Source organism: Geotrypetes seraphini, chromosome 1 (genome assembly GCF_902459505.1).
Source record: "Geotrypetes seraphini chromosome 1, aGeoSer1.1, whole genome shotgun sequence".
NCBI lineage: Eukaryota > Metazoa > Chordata > Amphibia > Gymnophiona > Dermophiidae > Geotrypetes > Geotrypetes seraphini.
Genome location: NC_047084.1, coordinates 317150418 through 317172423, shown reverse-complemented (window position 1 = coordinate 317172423; position 22006 = coordinate 317150418). Strand labels below are relative to the sequence as shown.

The 22006-nt window shown below is 45.6% G+C and overlaps 1 protein-coding gene across 1 annotated transcript in view; it reads right to left on the bottom strand.

Moving 5' to 3' along the window:
• The window catches only part of PPA2 (inorganic pyrophosphatase 2), a 161484-nt gene that overhangs the window by 60145 nt on the left and 79333 nt on the right, over nucleotides 1-22006 (bottom strand). Inside the window, exon 7 of the mRNA XM_033956747.1 lies at nucleotides 14879-15005. Coding sequence (XP_033812638.1) covers nucleotides 14879-15005 — 127 coding nt within the window. The remainder of the gene's footprint in view (nucleotides 1-14878; nucleotides 15006-22006) is intronic.

Sequence of the window (22006 nt, the reverse complement as noted above, 5' to 3'; positions counted from 1 at the left end):
ATAAATGTTGTATTACCGTATTTTCACGCATATAACGCGCGCGTTATACGCGTTTTTACCTACCGCGCATACCCCTCGTGCGTTATACGCGTGAGCGCGGTATACAAAATTTTTTTTACATAGTTCCCACCCCGCCCGACGCCCAATTCACCCCCCCCAGCAGGACCGCTCGCACCCCCACCCCGAACGACCGCTCGCACGCGCTCCCACCCGCACCCACATCCACGATCGGAGCAAGAGGGAGCCCAAGCCCTCTTGCCCGGCCGACTCCCCAACTCCCCGACAATATCGGGCCAGGAGGGAGCCCAAACCCTCCTGGCCACGGCGACCCCCTACCCCCACCCCTCACTACATTACGGGCAGGAGGGATCCCAGGCCCTCCTGCCCTCGACGCAAACCCCCCTCCCTCCAATGACCGCCCCCCCCCAAGAACCTCCGACCGCCCCCCCAGCCGACCCGCGACCCCCCTGGCCGACCCCCACGACACCCCCACCCCCCTTCCCCGTACCTTTGGTAGTTGGCCGGACAGACGGGAGCCAAATCCGCCTGTCCGGCAGGCAGCCAACGACGGAATGAGGCCGGATTGGCCCATCCGTCCCAAAGCTCCGCCTACTGGTGGGGCCTAAGGCGCGTGGGCCAATCAGAATAAGCCCTGGAGCCTTAGGTCCCACCTGGGGGCGCGGCCTGAGGCACATGGGCCCAACCCGACCATGTGCCTCAGGCCACGCCCCCAGGTGGGACCTAAGGCTCCAGGGCCTATTCTGATTGGCCCACGCGCCTTAGGCCCCACCAGTAGGCGGAGCTTTGGGACGGATGGGCCAATCCGGCCTCATTCCGTCGTTGGCTGCCTGCCGGACAGGCGGGTTTGACTCCCGTCTGTCCCAACTACACAAAGGTACGGGGAAGGCGGGTGGGGGTGTCGTGGGGGTCGGCCAGGGGGGTCGCGGGTCGGCTGGGGGGGCGGTCGGAGGTTCTTGGGGGGGGCGGTCGTTGGAGGGAGGGGGGTTTGCATCGAGGGCAGGAGGGCCTGGGATCCCTCCTGCCCGTAATGTAGTGCAGGGTGGGGGTAGGGGGTCGCCGTGGCCAGGAGGGTTTGGGCTCCCTCCTGGCCCGATATTGTCGGGGAGTCGGCGGTCCTTCGGGGTGGGCGTGCGAGTGGTCCTGCCGGGGGGGGGGGATGTATCGGACGTCGGGGGGGGCATCAGGCTTTCAGGATGGGGACATACCTTCAAGGGGGACAGGCAGACCTTCAAGGGGGGACAGGACTTCAAGGGGGACAGGCAGACCGAAGGGAGTGAAAAAGCTATAAAATAAACCCACTAGCGTGTCAATGTGTTGAGAGGAAGAGGTGGTCTGGGAAATTCTGCTGAGAAAACTCCGGGTCCATTTCCACCCCCCAGTTACCCTAGTCCACTCCCCATACTGAGTGGGTCTTTGGGTGTTGTTCCTGGGATCTCTTTCAGTGGTTTGTTGGGACAGCGCACGGAGAGTCGGGGAGGGCGAAAGGAGAGTCGGGGTGGCCAGAGGAGAGTCGGGGCGGGCGAAAGGACAGTCGGGCAGCATGCGCGGTATACCCGTGAGTGCGGTATACAAAAGTTTTTGTACATAAAATCGTGGTTTCTGCGCGCTATACCCGTGTGCGCGTTTTACACGGGTGCGCGTTATCTGCGTGAAAATACGGTAAACTTATAAAATATCAAACTTATCTCAGTTTGTCTTCTCTTTATAAAAGCTGTCGGCTGGGGACTCGTCCGACATGTTTCGCCCTTAGGCAGTGGCGTACCAAGGGGGGGCGGACAGTCCGCCCCGGGTGCACGGCATTAGGGGGTGCACAGCTGGCCACTCACTGGGGAATAGGCTGCCGTCAGGGAAAGGCTGCCATTGCCGTCATCAGGAACAAGCCAGCGCAGAGTTCTCCCTCCCTGCTTCTCTTTCCCGCGAGCTGACCAACTCTAGCCGTCCGACGTCAATTCTGATGTTGGAGAGGACGTTCTGGGCCAGCCAATCGCTGCCTGGATGGCCCGGAACGTCCTCTCCGACGTTAGAATTGACGTCGGGCAGCGAGAGTTGGTCAGCCCGCAGGGAAGAGAAGCAGGGTGAACTCGGCGCCAGCCGTTTCCTATGGCCAGTGGCAGCCTTTCCCTGGCGGCGGTGGCAGCAGCATGTTTGCCAATGGCAGTGGCATGGAGGAGGACAGGGAGAAAGAAAGAAAGGGAGGGGAGAGACAGGGAGCCAGAAAGAAAGAAAAGGGGGGGATCCAGCAAGAAAGAAAGGGGGCAGGGTGAAAGAAAGAAAGAAATGGGGCACTAAGAGAGAGAGAGAGAAAGACAAACAGAAAAAAGGGGGCATGGGGAGAGAGAAAGAAAAAAGGGGGTAGGGTGAAAGAAAGAAATGGGGCACGGAGAGAGAGAGAGAAAGGCAGACAGAGAAAGAAAGGGAGCATGGAGAGAGAAAGAAGGGGGCAGGGTGAAAGAAAGAAATGGGGCACGGAGAGAGAGAGAGAGAAAGACAGACATACAGAAAGAAAGGGTGCATGGGGAGAGAGAAAGAAAGAAGAGGACAGGGTGAAAGAAAGAAAGAAATGGGGCATGGAGAGAGAGAAAGACAGACAGACAGAAAGAAAGGGGGCATGGAAAGAGAAAGAAAGAAGGGGACAGGATGAAACAAAGAAAAAGTTGGAGGGAATAAGGTCTGAAGGAGAGGAAGCATACAGGAGGCTGAAAAAAGGGAAGAAATATTGGATGCACAGTCAGAAGAATAAAGTGCAACCAGAGACCGATGAAATTACCAAAGGTAGGAAAAATGATTTTATTTTCAATTTAGTGATCAAAATGTGTCTGTTTTGAGAATTTATATATGCTGTCTATATTTTGCACTATGGCCCCCTTTTACTAAACCGCAAAAGCAGTTTTTAGCGCAGGGAACCTATGAGCGTCGAGAGCAGCGTGGGGCATTCAGTGCAGCTCCCTGCACTAAAAAACGCTATCGCGGTTTAGTAAAAAGGGAGGGGGTATATTTGTCTATTTTTGTATAGTTGTTAATGAGGTGATATTGCATAGTCATATACCTTGACCTCTTTGAAAACCCGCGGAATATAAATGATAATTAACATTTTTTCTGTGTACAGTGTGCTTTGTGTTTTTAAATTTTTATTGTTGGTAGATCATTTTGACTTGGTTACAAAGGTAAGGGGGAGGGAGGGAGGGGAGCTGCTGAAAGACATCTAGTAATCCTTGCATGCTTGACTGTGCAGGGAATTATTTTTGTAAAATCATGTTTTGTTATGTGACTGGCATTATTTAGACTTTAATTTCTATGAATGAATAGAATGAAAATGGTATAAAATTACTTGCTTGTTTTTATGTGCGTGCGCTGAAGGAAAATGGAGAGAGAGTGGACTGAGGACGCTGAAGGGAAATGGGGAAGAGAGAGTGGGGAGAAGACGCTGATTTATAAATTGACAATTGTACAGAATATTGTTTCTTTTTATACTTTAATATAATAAGTTCAATATAAAACAATTCAAAGCTTGTGTGGATGGAATCAGGTGGTTTGTGGGGATGAGGACCGAGCTTATGGGGATTAGTCCAATAAAATGGTATTTTCTTATTTCTCATTATTTGTTTTATTTTTATTTGTTAATTTGTAAAGTGGTGATTGTTATGTATCAGTTTTTTCAAATTTACATCTACTGTCTTTATATTTTGCACAGTATTAGAGGACATGTATTACTGTTTTTGTGGTGTTGTATGCAGAGTCTGGTTTCTTGGCAGTTCAGTTTAACTTTTGTCTACATATTTCTATTTTTAGTTTGTGATTATTCCATATTGGGCGAGGGTGTATCTGTCTGTGTGTATGAAAGGGACATGGCTTTCTGATAGCATCAACTGTACAGGATCAAATGACTGTGCAGGATCTGGTTTGTTTAGTTTTACAATGTATGTGTTGGTGTTCTAGTGCTCACTGCAGTGTTTAAGATTCTGCCTTTTCCTAGGTACACTCTTGTTGTGCGATATGTAGATTGTTACTAAAAATCATATTTTTCATATAGATGGGGGGGGGTGTCAAAAAATGATGGGCCCCGGGTCACATGTGCTAGGTACGCCACTGCCCTTAGGCTGTATTGTATCAAGGCTGTCCCCTGCAATAAGAAAAACTTTTTATGCACCGCACTCCGAAGTAATCTTACATATATTTAAATCTCACGATCAACTTCTCGAACAGGTAAAAGATCGGTTTGATGCACATCCGAAGATCCTGCTTAAATACTAGTAAGTATTATAGATGAAAATTCAATTAATCTTTTAGAAGAAATGTCATAAAGGTTGCACATAGTTGGATGTTATATACAGTAATCAATTTTATGTGTGAAGCAATTTTATGTGCGAGTCGAAAAAGGGAGGCACAGAAATGAGGGTCATGGGTGGATTAGAGGCGTTCTTAGGATTTATCTGCGTAATTACAGAAAAGGGGGATCCACACTCCTATAGTGGCAGCTTTATAGCAGAATTACCCTTAACATGCCTAGTTCCCCTCACTCTGCTGAAAGGAACCTGACAAGGAAAGAAAACAAAGCAGGCCTTTCATTAGAGTACTGAAGAGGGCTGCTTATCAGAACCAGAGCTGAAACAACATCAGAGGCTGCAACAGAGGGCTGCCCAAGAGGCCATATGCTTTCAATAAATCTATAAACATTCACAGAAAAGAGCGATTATATTCCAGTGCAAAAGGCATCTCTTGTAGTTCCTACAGCACAGACATATTTGCCAATACAGTTACTGCTCAAACTACATTATTTTCAGGATGGGGGGAAGAGCATCACAGTGATCTCTGCTACTCCTCTACCCCAGATGACATAACCAGGCAGTGACAGTGGGTCTTCCTTTCTCCCATGGGCCTGAGTGCACCACCCTTAGCTTTCAGAATAGGTATAAAAGAAGCATCATTTTTACGTTTAAAATAATAGCAACAGAGATAGAGGTTATATTTTTTTCCCCATTAGAGCTCTGGATTTTTTTGGGTTGAGAGTCAGGATTCAATTAAATTTCAATCTGTTACTCAGAGATCTTACATATTCCAGTCAGCATACAGAGCACCCAGCAGCCAGCACTACTCTGTCTTAAGTATCAGAAGATTCAATACAATTCAAACCGTCATCAGAAATCTATTTAAAAAAGGAAACTAGATGCGAATAAAAGCCTTTTGTAGTCAGCATTAGCTGAACTCAAAAAAGATTTGAGTTTTTTTAAAATCCTAGAATGGCCAGCACATAATTTTTGACCCTTTAAATTTCTATACAGCCAAAGGATATCATTTAAAAAAACTGGGGTGTGAATAAAATGAAAAGCAGTGACATTCAGTCACAAGTAAGGCAATCATATAACAGGGGTATACTGTCATACACGTCTTAAGTGGCATCTTAATTGGCATTTATGCACCCAAATGCACTGTGTGCTATTCTAAAAGGCACCATGTAAGTGCTTTAGCACATAATTACAAGGCGTACACATCATAACAACATAAGAATAGCCTTATTGGGTCAGACCAATGGTCCATCAAATGCAGTAGCCAGTTCTCAGGCCCCTAGTACCTGGCCAAAAACCAAGGAGTAGCAACATTCCATGCTACCGATCCAGGACAAGCAGTGGCTTCCCCCATGTCTTTCTCAATAACAGACTATGGACTTTTCCTCCAGGAATTGTCCAAACCTTTCTTAAAACCAGCCACGCTATCCACTCTTACCACAACCTCTGGCAATGCGTTCTAGAGCTTAACTATTCTCTGAGTGAAAAAATATTTCCTCCTATTGGTTTTAAAAGTTTCCCTGTAACTTCATTGAGTGTCCCCTAGTCTTTGTAATTTTTGACGGAGTGAAAAATCAATCCTCTTGTACCTGTTCTACTCCAATCAGGATTTTGTAGACTTCACTCATATCTCCCCTGCTGCTGTATCTACTGAGAAAAGTCAAGGTGAAAAGTCATAACATGGGATTAGACCTGAATATATACAAGACGAAGATCATGAACACGGAAAATGATGAAGATTTGTTTCTTTACTATACAATATTGTAGTTCTCCCCCTTTTATCCTATTGTACAAGTTAGTCAGTCTGTCATATTTGCTGTTCTTAAATGTATTGGTCATTGTAAAGCAACCCGCTAATTTTAACTGTAAACCGCCTAGAAACTATGTATAGGAGATTTAACAAATTTTAAATAAACTTGTAAGATTTTGAGCTTGAAGGCGATAGAATAGAAGTTGTAAAGGCTTTCAATCTCCTGTGCTCTTTTGTAAACAAAGATGCAACTAGCAGGGAAGAAATACTCCACAGAAAAGCACTTGGTCGTTCCTCAATGAAGGCTCTAGACAAAGTATTCAAAGGCACGAATATAACACTCCAACTGAAAATCTGACTTGTCCATGCACCCAATTTCTCAGTGGTCAATTACAGATGTGAAAGCTAGACACTATGGAAACAAGACAGAAAGAAGATTGACTCATTTGAGCTTTGTTGCTGGAGAAGGATTTTATGCATGTTGTGGGCCACCAGAACTAACAAATCGATTCTGGAAGAAATCAATCCAACTTTCAGTCGCTAAGGACAGGTATGTTCCCTGGAGTCCTGCAGAACTTGCCTGTCCCTCACAATTGAAAAATGTGACAGTAAAACAGCACCCTCTATTGGTGAGACTGTGGGTGGAGGACTCCTGCTCAGCTTAGAGGGAACACTTACGACTGTCTTATTTTGGTCACACTGTCAGAAGAGAAAGACCCATTGGAGAAGGCTATCATGTTTGGGAAGATCGAAGGAACCAGGCAACGAGCGCGACCTGCAATCAAATGGCTGGGACACATTGATAACAGCCATGGGGTTGACGCTGGAGGACCTTACCGGACTAGCACAAATCCAATTTCTTCATCAAGTGATTCATCAAGTCACTAGGACTCGAACACGAGTCAATGGCACCCAACGCACACACATGACTGCAGCATGGGTGGGCCACGAGTGTTTTGCCAAGCAACATGCACAATTTATAGAATACTCTAAAGTTATAAGTGTTGCCCAGTGCACTTAGGCATGCCAAGTTCAACCAGTCATTGGCTGGCGTAAATGGTTATGACTGAAGTTTGGTGCACTAAAACGGCTTTAGTCTAGTATTCTATAAGGGCTTAGGTGCCCAGAAACTGTTACAGAATTGGCGCTCCATTCACAACATTGTGGCACTTACAATGTGGAACCAAGTTCTATAATTGCCCCCTACCTGCTTAAGTTATATGCATTCAAATCTGAACAAAAAATGGCAGGAGTAATTTGACATGAATGACACATCGTTGGCATTTCTGGCATTCAGAGCTGATCACATGGGGGGGAGGAATTCAGTTCTGTTTTATAAAACTCCACCTTCATCGGCACAATTATTAGTCCCTTATGCTCCCAGCGGAGCATTTCGCTTTGCCATAGAAAATCAGCTTGTGGTCCCTGCATTGACGAGGGCTCACAATTACTTGAGTTGCAGCTTTTTTCTGTGTAGCACCAGTTTAAGGACTCGTTTTAGGAAATTATTGAAAGCTCATTTCTTTGCTACTGTTTTTGGAACATTGCTTTCTGGGGTTGGCTGAGGTAGTCACTGGGTGGTTAAGGGGTTTGTAGGTTTGTTTTGCTCTTAGTTATGTGAACTTTCCTGTTTTTAATGGCATTCTTTTCCTATTATAATTTTTTATTTTATTTTGTACACTGCTTTGTTCTTATTTAAGGTTAAGTGATATAGCAAATTTAGTAAACTGTAATTGTAATTGCCGCCTTAAGTTAAGTATCAGGATGATCCACATTAAGATAGTATTCTGCAATGGGTGCTCAGCATGGAATGTCCTTTACAGAATACTAGCTTATCACATACCTTGCACTTAATTTTGAAGACCTTTTACTAAACTGTGGTAAGTGTTAGCACGCAAATTAAAAAGGCTTACAACGGAACATGCATTGGTATCCCATGGTAAAATGTCCAAATTTCCTGGGCACACCATTTGCTAAAAGAGCATTTTTAATTTTCTTGGAAGGGGGCATGTTAGGGGTGGAGAGCAGATGTGACAGCCCCTATCAGTTAGCACATGAGGCATTACCGCATGTTAACTATTTGTCATCCATGGCAAAAGTGGCTTTAACAAGCAGGAAAGATCTGCACAAGGGGCACGCTAAGGCCACTTTTGTCACAGCTTCAATAATAGGGTCTCTTTGGGCATCAGCATTTACGCTTGCCAAAAGCTGGTATAAATGCTGGTGCCTAACTACCGTATTTTCACTCATATACCGCGCACCCGTGTAAAACGCACACACGGGTATAGCGCGCGGGGAACTGTAATTTATGTAAATAAATTTTTATATACCGCGCACACCTGTATACCGCGCATGCCACCCCGACTCTCCCGTCGCTGCCCGACTCTCCTTTCGCCCGCCCCGACTCTCCTATGGCCAGCCCACTCTCCTTTAGCCCGCCCCGACTCTCCTCTCCCCCTTGAAGTCCTGTCCCCACCCTGAAAGCCTGATGCCCCCCCCGACTTCTGATTCACCCCCCCCCCGCAGGACCGCTCGCACCCGCACCCCGAAGGACCGCTCGCGCTGGAACATGCACCCGCACCCCCACAGCCTCCCCACCCCACCCCCCCATCATGTAGAAGTTTCCTACCGTCGTCCTGCTGCTTCCTCTGCCGGCGGTCCTGCCCCTTCTCTTAGCCCTGTGTCTACGCTGCTTCCTCTTCCGGCGGTCCCGCCCTTTCTCTGACGTCAGAGAAAGGGCGGGACTTCCGGAAGAGGAAGCAGCGTAGACACAGAGCTAAGAGAAGGGGCAGGACCGCCGGCAGAGGAAGCAGCAGGACAACGGTAGGAAACTTCTACATGATGGGGGGGTGGGGTGGGGAGGCTGTGGGGGTGCGGGTGCATGTTCCAGCGTGAGTGGTCCTTCGGGGTGCGGGTGCGAGCGGTCCTGCGGGGGGGGGGGGTGAATCGGACGTCGGGGGGGAACTATGTAAAAAAAAAAGGTCATAACGTGCTCACGCATATAACGCGCATGGTTATACACGGTTTGTAAAATCGTGTATAACGCATGCGTGAAAATACGGTAATATTAGCAGCTAGGCATGTAAATGACATTATTCTATAACAATGGTTCTCAAACCTGTCCTGGGGGGACCTCCAGCCAGTTGAGTTTTCAGGATATCCCTAATGAATATACATGAGAGATCTGCATACAATGGAAGTGATAGGTATGCAAATCTTTCTCATGCATATTCACTAGGGGATTGGCTGGGGATCCTCCAGGACAGGTTTGAGAAGATTCTATAACATCATGCCTAAATCCTGGTAATGACCCCGACCCGCTCAAGCCCTCACATGGCCATGCCCCTTTTGAAACTGCACACCTTAAAATTTAGCTACACATATTAGAAAATAGGAAGCAAGGCAGATCTGTGCATAACTCCTAATAACGGGCACTTAACACCAATTATTGCTTACTAATTAGTTGCTATTTACTAATTAATTTACATGTAGATCTGCAATCCGCACCTAAATTTGTGGGTGACATACAGAATTTGGAAGATACACTGACTGCAAATTTGCACAAAATTATACAGCTAAATTATTTGTTCAGTGTTATGCCGCTGTCTAAATATTACAAAATTAAGGAAACCTGGTGTTTTGGCCCTGGGGGCGACTTTTTACTTGCGACATCCATGTAAATGTGTAATTATCTACCGTTCACATAAATTTGTTTTCTTTGAGCCATCTCAACTGACAACCTTTCTCTCAACTTCATGTCTGGAGAAAGAGAAAACATGAATGCTCAGTTTAAGAAAGGGTGCATTAACCTCATTCAACTAGTCATTACTTTGTAAATGTGATTTTCTTTTTCCTATTATTTGCCGATTACCCACCTTGGATCCTTTTGAGGACTTGAGTTGAAATTTATGCTTATATTTGATATAGTTGTATATTGTTTGTTGTTATATTAGTTTCTTGCTGAATTTCCTTTCTTTCTGAATTTCCTTTGCTTGATTATATTGAAAAATTCAATAAATAAATAATATTACAAAAGAATTGCCACACTGGGACAGACCGAAGGTCCATCAAGCATCCTGTTTCCAACAGTGGCCTATTCAGGTCACACAAGTAACTGGCAAGATCGTTTTTGGAATATATCACATTTCTATATGTAAACAGGGCATGCAGTCCAGAAGGCAATTTTATAAGGAACCTGAACATGCAGAACAGTTTTTAAGAACTCAGCCTGGCTCTTATAAAATTGCCCAGGGGCATACAGTACATATGCAAAAAGTAGACACTCAAGATACATAGCATCTACTTTTAGGAAAAACAGATGCATATATGTTTCTGTGGGTAGAGAATCGGTGGAAAGAGGGAAGGGGTATGTCCTTCATGTGTGTACATTATAAAATACATGAATATGTGCTTACTCTTTTTGTCATAAATATATTTAATAAAACGCTAGAGCACGCATGCGCTCTCGAAAATTTGTGAGTCCTGGCGCCGTGAGGTGTGCTTCTGTGGCAACATTCTAACCTCACGGCGCATGCGGGGGCTGAAGGCACGCGACTGTTCTCTCTCCCTGTCCTCGGCGCGTCACCGCCCGCCCTCACTCGCTGCTGCCTCTCACTGCGCCGTGAGGTGGCAACATTCTAATTGACACCTCACGGCGCTTGCAGGGGCTGGAGGCGCATGCCGCGACTGTGCTCTCTATATACCTCCTGGCTCCAGCGGACTAGGCAGCACCAGTGGCAGCAATGGTGGACAGCAGCCCTCCACAAACCTCCTGGCTCCAGCGGCGTAGGCAGCACTATAAACACGCTGATTCGCACCCTTCTCTGCCGATTTCCTCTGCCGCATCTCTGATGACATCATCGGAGACAGACGCGGCAGAGGAAATCGGCAGTAGAAGGCCGCGAAGCAGTGTGTTTAAAGTGCTGCCTACGCGGCTAGAGCCCCGAGGTTTGTCGGCGGTGGGAGGGTCAGGAGCAGGCCAGATCGAGCAGGACAACGGAGGGACAACGGCAGTAAAAGAAGGGGGAGGGGCCAAACGGAGCAGGAAAGAGAAGATAAGAGAAGGGAAAGGGGGATGGGGGAAAATGCTGCTACTGCTTCTGCACAGGAAAGGGAGGGGATAGGAGGGAAATGCTGTTGCTGCTGCATAGGGAAGTGGGATGGAAATGCTGCTGCACAGGGAAATGGGGAAAAATGACAGACAGAGACAGTGGAGGGAGGGAGACAGAAAGAAAGAAAGACACAGGGGCAGGGAGAGGGACAGAAAGACAGACAGAGAAAGGGGGCCAAAGAGAGAGTCAGCGGGAGAGGGAAAGGGGGCTGCTTTGGGGGAAGGGGTGTGCTTGGGGCAAACAGCTTTGCTCTGGGGGGGGGAAGACAGAAGGGGCCATGGAGAGACAGGGAGAGGGAAAGGGGGCTGCTTTGGGGGGAGGGGTGTGCTGGGGGAGACAGAAGGGCCATGGAGAGATAGGGAAAGGGGGCTGCTTTGGGGGGAGGTGTGCTGGGGACACAGCTTTGCTCTGGGGGGGAAGACAGAAGAGGGCCATGGAGAGACATTTGGGGGGGAGGTGGGTGCTGGGGGCAGACAGCTTTGCTCGGGGGGGAGGGAGAGACAGAAGGATACAGACAGCGGCCAAGGAGAGAGAGATAAAGAAACACAGACAGACACATCTATTCTAGCACCCGTTAATGTAACGGGCTTAAAGACTAGTATACATATAAATAATTACACCTATCTTGGAACAGGTGTATTGAATTCCAAAAAATTCTGTCAAAGTAAGAGCTATGAATGTATCATATTTCCCTGTGGGAAATTATAGAATATAACACTTTTAACTGGAAAGTCTCAGTTGAAGAACCTGGCCATAATCTGTCCATGGTTCACAGAGCCATATTAATGAACTTTTTCTGCTCATGCAGCACTTTCATAGCATTGCTCAACAACCATAACAGACTTTCCAGAAGAAATAACAAGCGCTGTCAGTCCAATATCAAAATTTAACCCATAAATTTCATATTTCAACTGCAGTCTGCAATAAAAATAATCTTTATGTCGACAGCCTCAAGCTGTAATTGATGAATTATTCCAATTTCACATGTTGTAAAGGGGTTAGATGCAGAGGCATAGCCAGACCTAAAATTTTGAGTGGGCCACTGCAAACTGGGTGAGTATATGTGGTCTCCACATCCCCTCACCCTGAGCTAAAGCATTAAAAATACCTGAGCTAGTGGGGATCCCCAAGTCCCACCAGCTACAAGGATCCTCTAGAGCAGGGGTAGGCAATTCTGGTCCTCGAAAGCCACAGGCAGGACAGGTTTTCAGGATATCCACAATAAATATGCAAGAGATAGATTTGCATCTCAAGGAGGCAGTGCATGCAAATCCATCTCATACATATTCATTGTGGATATCCTGAAAATGTGACCTGCCTGTGGCTCTTGAGGACCGGATTGCCTACCCCTGCTCTAGAGGCAAGAACTCCTCCCTCTCCCACTTGCTTCAGCCTGCAGCTTTATATGCTACCGCTGCCCTACACTCCCCACTCATGCACAAAACTGAGTGTGTGGCAGGAGGAGGCCAGCATGATGCCACTGCTTGGACGTGCTGTGGGCTGGAGCAAGTGAGAGAGGGAGGAGTTCTTGAACCAGAGGACCCTTGCAGCTGGTGGGGCTTGAGGATCCCTACCAGCTATAACAAGGTCGTAAGAATTTTGAGTGAGCCTGAGCCTAAAGTGGGTGGGCATGGCTACGCCACAAGTTAGGTGTATACTTTCAGCAGACACTGCTCTTCTTATCATACGTCCAAGGGTTCCTGAAGAAGTACCAAACAAAATGGAGTGCTCTGTTAACTGGAGATTTTTACGCACAGATATTATCTCAAATATCATGTTCTTATATGTGCTTTAATATTTGAATTTGCGCTTTAGGGCCCTTTTTATCAAGCCGAAGAGCACAAGTTGATGCAGTAAATGCACTGAAGCTCTTAGGGATTGAATGAGCTTCGGTGCATTTGCTGCATGGCACTTACTACCGCAGCTTGATAAAAGAGGGCCTTAGTGTTATTATTTATTGATTAGGAATTATTTATTATATTCTGTTTTTACAGTTATATTTATGTCTCTGATGCAGCCCATGCAGGGTGAAACACAGCCGTGTCAGGTGTGTTTTAACTTCACCAGCCAAATAAATTCTAAAGATTTTATCTACTTTTCAATGTGTCTACTTCTATACTTTCTTTCCTGAAGGATTTCTCCCTACATATACAGTATTTGGAAAGATTGAAGGAATCAGGCGAAGAGGGCGACCTGCAATCAGATGGTTGGACACACTGAAAACAACAATGGGGATGATGCTGGTGGACCTTTCTGGACCAGCACAAAACCGATTTCTTTTTAGATCCGCAATTCATAAGAACATAAGAAGTGCCTCTGCTGGGTCAGACCAGAGGTCCATCGTGCCCAGCAGTCCGCTCACGCGGCGGCCCAACAGGTCCAGGACCTATGCAGTAATCCTCTATCTATACCCCTCTATCCCATTTTCCAACAGGAAATTGTCCAATCCTTTCTTGAACCCCAGTACCGTACTCTGCCCTATTACGCCCTCTGGCAGCGCATTCTAGGTGTCCACCACACATTGGGTAAAGAAAAACTTCCTAGCATTTGTTTTGAATCTGTCCCCTTTCAACTTTTCCGAATGCCCTCTTTTATTTTTCAAAAGTTTGAAGAATCTGTCCCTCTCCACTTTCTCTATACCCTTCATGATCTTGTAAGTCTCTATCATATCCCCTCTAAGTCTCCTCTTCTCCAGGGAAAAGAGTCCCAGTTTCTCCAATCTCTCAGTGTATGAAAGGTTTTCCATACCTTTTATCAGACGTTTCGCTCTACTCTGAACCCTATTGAGTATCGCCATATCTTTCTTAAGGTACGGCAACCAATATTGGACGTAGTACTCCAGATGTGGACGCACCATAGCCCGATACAACGGCAGGATAACTTCTTTCGTTCTGGTAGTAATACCCTTCTTGATTATACCTAGCATTCTATTTGCTCTCTTGGCAGCTGCTGTGCACTGTACCGTCGGCTTCATTGTCATGTCCACCATTACCCCCAAGTCTCTTTCTTAGGTATTCTCCTTCAATAACATCCCTCCCATTGTATAGCTGTGCCTTGGTTTCTGCTTCCCACGTGTAGTACTTTACATTTCTCAACACTGAACTTCAACTGCCATCTCATCGCCCATTCTCCTAGTTTGTTCAGTCCCTTTGCAATTCTTCGCAGTCCTCTTTAGTCCGTGCTCCACTAAATAGTTTGGTGTCCGCGAATTTTATTATCTCGCACTTCATCCCTGTTTCTAGATCATTTATAAATATATTAAATAGCAGTGGTCCGAGCACCAAGCCCTGCAGAACACTACTCATGAACCTCAGTCCGAGTAGTGGCCCTCTGTTTCCTACCCGCCAACCAGTTTCTGATCCATCTATGTACGTCTCCTTCCACCCCATGGTTCTTCAGTTTCCAAAGTAGGCATCCATGGGGTATATATAAACAGTGCAGGAGCACTGTTCCAAAGTGGCAGTACAGCCTCCCTATCCCCAGGCCTCCCCAGGGGTTTAGAATATCCGAGCACACGCCAGTCCACAACCCAAGGACACTGCAGAATCCAATGTGGCTGGCTCCTAAGCTACTACATGTGCTGGTATCACGTCAAATATGCCCAAAATGTTGTTACGAAGTACTGTGGAGATGCAGGAATCCAATTTTAATATAGGTGCAAAGCATGATAATACTGATAGCAAGAGTAAAATGAAAGAAAAGCAAAAACTTACCATTGAATTTTTCAGCTTCTGGGTCTTCTACATTGATAGCAATCACTTTCCAATCAGTCTCTCCCTCATCAATAAGAGCCAGAACTCCCAGCGGTTTCACTTGAATGACTTCTCCACGAGAGCAAACCTAGGAACACATGAGCACAGGCTATAATCCCACAATCAAGTCATACAGCAAAAGATTAGGTTCTTACCTTTGCTAATCTTCTTTCTTGTAAATCCTCCCTTTATTACGGGACCAATGGGTTTTATGCATCCTTAGCCGCCAGGCACTGTAGAAAGCTTCAGATGATTGAAGTCTTAACTCCTCCCTCTGCTAGCATATCCTGGAGCGTGCCCCGTTGCTCGTTTGCTGGGCAGATGAATACCTCCAAAGATCCTTAAGTGAAACTCAAATGTGTAGCTCAATGCAGGGCCTTTGAACAGCTTTTTGGGTTTTGCAGATATATGTTCACCCCCGATGCAGGCACTTACCAAAATGTGGCTGCACAGACATCCAATCGATAAAGCTGCTTTTGTACTGCCTGTGACTTACTGTCCAACTTTCATCATTTGCTGTTTAATAGTGTAGGACTAGGCCTTTATAGTATTCCTTTCAAACACTTGCAAAATTACCCCCCTTTTACAAAACTGTAGCGTGGTTTTTAATGCCAGCCTCGGCGGTAACAGCTATGATGCTCATAGGAATTCTATGAGTGTCAGAGCTGTTACCGCCATGGCCAACGCTAAAAACCGTGCTACAGTTTTATAAAAGGGGGGGGGGGAGAGTTAAAGCATTAGCAAATGTTATTGAAAAGTTTACTCTTATCAACAAGTACAAAGTACACAGACTAGGGGACACGCACATTTAAAACAAATAGACAATATATTTTTCACTCAATGTATAGTTAAGCTCTGGAACTCATTGCTGATTTGGACAAATTCCTAGAGGAAAAGTCCATAAACCGTTATTAAGCTAGATCTAGGGAAAGTCACACTTTGTTTCTAGAATCTTGTACTTTTTGGAAGTCTGCCAGGAACTTGTTGTGACCTGGATTGGTCACTATTGAAAACAGGATACTGGGCTACATGGACCCTTGGTCGGATCTAAGATGACAACTCTTATGTTCTTATCTCTGACTAGAAAAAACACTGATCCAGGGCCGCCATCAGGGCAGTACCACCAGTCCTGCATTCAGGGGCCCGGAGCTGACAGGGGGCCCGGGCTCCCCCAGGTTCCTAGGCCACCGTTCTTCAACCGCTGGTCTGCGGACCGGTGCCGGTCCCAGTGACGTACCTAGGGGGTGCGGTCCGCCCCAGGTGCACAGGAGAGAGCTGGATGGGGGACCCGCAGAGTTCAATACATCTCGAGCCGCGAGGCTCGTCTTCTGTTCCTACCTGCCCTGCCGCTCACATATAGCCGATCGGAAGTGTTCCCCAATGTCAGCGCTGACGTTGGAGAATACTTCCAGTCGGCTATTTGTGCGCGGCAGGGCAGGTAGGAACAGAAGACGAGCCTCGCGGCTCGAGATGTATTGAACTCTGCCTCTCGGCTCGAGCTCCGTTTTGCTGAGAAAGTTGCAAAGATGGGCTGGGAGGCAAACGCGGAACACAAAAGGGGGGAGGGAGTGCGTTTTGGACACAAGGCATGAACTTAGGAGAGAGGAAGGGAGGGAAAGAGATGCTGAGGTGGGGGAGGGAATGCGTTTTTGGACACAGAAGGCATGGACTTGGGAGAGAGGAAGGGAGGGAAAGAGATGCTGAGGTGGGGGAGGGAATGGGATCTTGGACACATAAGGCATGGACTTGGGAGAGAGGAAGGGAGGGAAAGAGATGCTGAAGTGGGGGAGGGAATGGGTTTTTGGACACAGAAGGCATGGACTTGGGAGAGAGGAAGGGAGGGAAAGAGATGGTTGTGTACACGGGGAATAGAAGAAAGGAGAATTTTTGGTCATAGGGAGGGAGTGAGGTACAGATAGTGGCATACCAGGGTGGAGGGGGGTGCGGTCCGCCCCGCCCCGGGTTTACGTCCCAAGGGGGTGCACAGCTGGCCACCCTCCAGTGTTCTCCCTAGGCCGGCAAACTGCGGCTCTTTAGCCACTTGAGTGCCGCCGCCGGCATCGGGAACAGGCCGGCGCCAAGTTCTCCCTGCTTTTCCCTGTGGGGCCGACCAACTCTCGCCACTCGCGTCAATTCTGACATCGGAGAGGACGTTCTGGGCCAGCCAATCGCTGCCTGGCTGGCCTAGAACGTCCTCTCCGACGTTAGAATTGACGTCGGGTGGCGACAGTTGGTCGGCCCCGCGGGGAAGAGAAGCAGGGCGAACTCGGCGCCGGCCTGTTCTCAATGGCGGCAGTGGCAGCCTATTCCCCAGTGGTGGTGGCAGAATTTTCCCAATGGTGGTGGCATAGGGGAGGGCAGGGAGAAAGAAAGAAAGGGGGGGACAGGAAGCCAGAAAGAAAGAAAGGAGGCAGGGTGAAACAAAGAAAAATGGGGCACGGAAAGAGAGAGAAAGACAGACATACAGAACGAAAGAGGGTGTGGACAGAGAAAGAAAGAAGGGGGCAGAGTGAGAGAGAGAGAAAAACAGACATACAGAAAGAAAGGGGGTATGGAGAGAGAGAAAAAGAAAGAAGGGGCTGGGTGAAACAAAGAAAAAGTTTGGGGAGGGAATGAGGTCTGGAGGAGAGGAAGCATACAGGAGGCTGAAAGAAGGGAAGAAATATTGGATGCACAGTCAGAAGAATAAAGTGCAACCAGAGACTGATGAAATTACCAAAGGTAGGAAAAATGATTTTATTTTCAATTTAGTGATCAAAATGTGTCTGCTTTGAGAATTTATATATGCTGTCTATATTTTGCACTTTGGCCCCCTTTTACTAAACCGCAATAGCGTTTTTTAGCGCAGGGAGCCTATGAGCTTTGAGAGCAGCGTAGGGCATTCAGCGCAGCTCCCTGCGCTAAAAACCGCTATCACGTTTTAGTAAAAAGGGAGGGGGAATATTTGCCTATTTTTGTATAGTTGTTACTGAGGTAACATTGCATAAAGTCATCTGCCTTGACCGCTTTGAAAACCCGCGGAATATAAATGATAATTAACATTTTCTCTGCGTACAGCGTGCTTTGTGTTTTTAAAATTTTATTGTTGGTAGATCATTTTGACTTGGCCACAAAGGTAAGGGGGAGGGAGGGAGGGGAGCTGCTGAAAGACATCTAGTAATCCTTGCAGGCTTGACTGTGCAGGGAATTATTTTTGTAAAATCATGTTTTGTTATGTGACTGGCATTATTTAGACTTTAATTTCTATGAATGAATAGAATGAAAATGATATAAATTACTTGCTTGTTTTTATGTGCGTGTGCTGAAGGAAAGTGGAAAGAGAGTGGGCTGAGAACACTGAAGGGAAATGGGGAAGAGAGAATGGGGAGAAGACGCTGATTTATAAATTGACAATTGTACAGAATATTGTTTTTTTTTTATATTCATCCATAGCTGCATGTTAATGATGTGCTCATATGCACTTATTTATCATCATAACATATACATCATCATTAACATGCAGCTGTGGATATGTAAGGACAGGCTGAGGAGGATGGATGGGAAGGAAGGAAGGTGCACATATCAACATATCGTACATTTTTAACATGCATGATGCAGCTATAGGCAAGCAGAGGAGGATGGGATCATACAGATGTGTATGTTCAGATATGCGCTCAGATGTGTAGTTTTTTCTGATATATTTATTAAGCTTACAGTATTTATAAAAACACATTTAATACTTGTTACAAAAAATATTGTGCAATTGTGATCTACTTCTGGCCTACAAAGGTTAAAAGAAATTCTTAACTGAGATTTTACATTCAAAAGTGAATTATAGCTACTAGCACTATTATTTATTAGTTATTTATTATGCAGATGTTTGTTAGTTTGTTATTAGTTCATATTAGACATATGTTAGTTTAGAATAGATAGGTATAGATTAGTTTAGTTTAGGTTAGGTTAGGGCCCTGCTGAAAGAGTCTACCTTGACATGGTTGCAGGCTTACAAATCTTTTGGTCAAAGAGTGCAGCGACAGAGAAAAGTATGTGTGTATTCGGCCCATGGAAGAAGGGGGGGTCGGGGAGGGGGGAAGGGGTGCGTGGGGGGCCCAATAGGATTGCTCAGTAAGGGACCCAGAAATTTCTGATAGAAACACAAAACAGACAGCAACCCTAGCTGGTGCACTACTGCCAGTTAGGCCACAACACAACCAAGAGAAAAGAAATGGAAAGCAGTTTTATGCATTAAAAAAGTTATTTGTGGGTTGTTGTTGGTTTTTTTTTATTCAAACCCATTTGTGGGTAGGACACATTAATGGAGCTCCCATTATTGAGAGCTCCATTAATGGCATTCTGCCTCATAAAAGAGTTCTGCTCAATTGTTGCTGACGCCTTCAACACTGACTTTCCCTTTTCTGTTTTTCAGGTACCCAACAGTCAGCAAGTTAATCTCTTCATTCCTTTTGTTTTTTTCCTTCAATGTTTTTCTTTTCTATATCTTATTGTAGTTCTCCCCTCCTACCTCTCGTTTAATTGTATGTCAATTCCATGTTTTTGATTGTATAAGTGCATTGGGGGGGGGGGTTTTCTCCTCCCCTTTTTTATCTAGAATTTTAGATAGGCGTCAAATCAAATTTTAAATAAAACTTGAAACCACACTCTATATGTGTCTGTATGGCCATCTACACACTCAGAAAGGTACATGAACTGGAACAGCTTTTGCAACCCTTGTTGATACAGTTTAAACAAACTAGTTCAGCAAAGGAAATTAGATACGGAACATCAATATGTAGCTCAATCTGCAGAATATCTATAGCTCAGAGGGAGACTAGTGTACCATATCCTCTGCCTTTCTCATTTCCCTACTCCCCTTTCAAGTCCAGGCCCCCCCAGCTGACCTCCACACTTACCAAAATTCAAAGACTATTTCCACAAATGCCTTTAATTTAGCAGTTCATGTGCATTTCCACTACATTTGCTGCTAAATTCATTCACACTTGCAAACTAGAGAGAGATCATATTCCTACAGGAACTATTCCAACACACAGACTCCTGGAGCTCTACTCCTGGAGCTACTATTACAGGAGCAATTACTAACAGATGAAATGGCCTTCTGTGTGCAAAAGAGATGGCTCCAGGGATGCATCAGATTCAGCTCTCTTCCTACTGCCTGCTGTCCTCTTGGCTTGGCTCAGTGTTCTCAGCTCCCTCCCCAGATAGAGAGGAGAGATTAGACTCCAGGTTCCTCCTTTACTCACTCACTCTCTCTCTCTCTATCCTTCCCCAATCCATACTCCTGATCTGTCAAGAACTTATTCTACAGAACGCATGCAAAAAAAATAAAAAATTAAGTGCTGAGGATTCTTTCAAAGCAAAATAGGCACTCATTGACTATCTCAACTTTTTACAAGAGGAAGATCATATTCACTGGCTACAGTGTAAAAAAAAAAAAAAAAAAAGAATGATTCACAAATTTCTCCCGCTTTCTCAGCAGTGCGAAAGCCATTCTCCTCAGAGCACACTTCTGCCCCTACCTTCTTTATTTACCATGATTTCATTACCTTCTATTCCACTTATATATCAAAGGGTGTCACACAAAATTCATAAACAAAATGATATTAGGATTTAAAAACAAAAAACAAAACAGAAACCCCTAACCTCTCCTCCATTATACACCTGGCATCAGTCCACACCAGACTACTCAATATTACTTGTCCCTGTGTCCCAAACCTTCCTGATTCATGATAGACTTTACCCAGATTCCTGAGTAAACAGCCATGTCTGGAGAGCCCATCTCGCTGCCAATATGAAAAAAGCTCATCTGTACATGCAGGGCCTGACCCATGCAATGCTTCAAAGACCAGGGCCAAAAGTTTAAACTGAGCACACTAATTCATAAATAGCTGGTACAGCTCTGCTAAAATAGAAATCACACAGCCCTGGCAGGGGAAATTTATGATTAATTATCCTTTTAAGCATGTAAAATCCTAACGGCAGATCTAATCATCTCCATACTATGCCAGCTGTGCATACACTGCTCCACCCAGTGTCACCACTTTGCTTTTACAAATCTTTCATGTTCTTTTTCCATTCTCTTATTTTTTACTGCTCTGTTTCAGTCATGGCTTTTGTTTGCTGAAAGAAATTCACCATTATTTATACACCTAAGTGGTGTATATTCAGGTACTCAAGCATTTTTCCCTGTCTGTCCCAGTGGACTCACGCTCTATCTAATATACCTGGGGCAATGGGGGATTGAGTAACTTGCCCAGGATCACACCATCTGCCTGTTACTGTTAGTTTTATACAGAAACTGCTTGTCCTGATGTGTGACACACTTTGGGGCTCATTTTCAAAACAGAAAAACATCCCAAAATAACACAAAATGGCATTTGGTTATTTTGTCTACTAAAATGTCCAAATTGCCATTTTCAAAACACATTTTTAGACTGTTTTTTATGCTGTTTGTTTGCAGTGCATCGAAACCTCAGGGAGCATGTTGGGGGGCATGTTTTGGGCAGGATTATGATTTAGATGCTTTTTCTGTAATAAAATCCAAGGGAAAACTTAGATGTTTGAGACTAGACCTGTTTCATAAGAACATAAGAATAGCCTTACTGGGTCAGACCAATGGTCCATCAAGCCCGTTAGCCCGTTTTCATGGTAGCCAATCCAGGTTCCTAGTACCTGGCAAAAACCCAAGGAGTAGCAACATTCCATGCTACTGATCCATGTCTTTCTCAATAACAGACTATGGACTTTTCCTCCAGGAACTTGTCCAAATCTTTCTTAAAACCACTAATTGCTCTTATCACTACCTCTGGCAATGTGTTCCAGAGCTTAACTATTCTCTGAGTGAAAAAATATTTCCCCCCTGTTGGTTTTAAAAGTATTTCCCTGTAGCTTCATCGAGTGTCCCCTTGACGGAGTGAAAAATCAATCCACTCGTATTGTTCTACTCCACTCAGGATTTTGAAGACTTCAATCATATCTCCCCTCAGCCGTCTCTATTCCAAGCTGAAGAGCCCTAACCTTTTTAGTCTTTCCTTATACGAGAGGAGTTCCATCCCCTTTATCATCTTGGTTGCTCTTCTTTGAACCTTCGCTAAC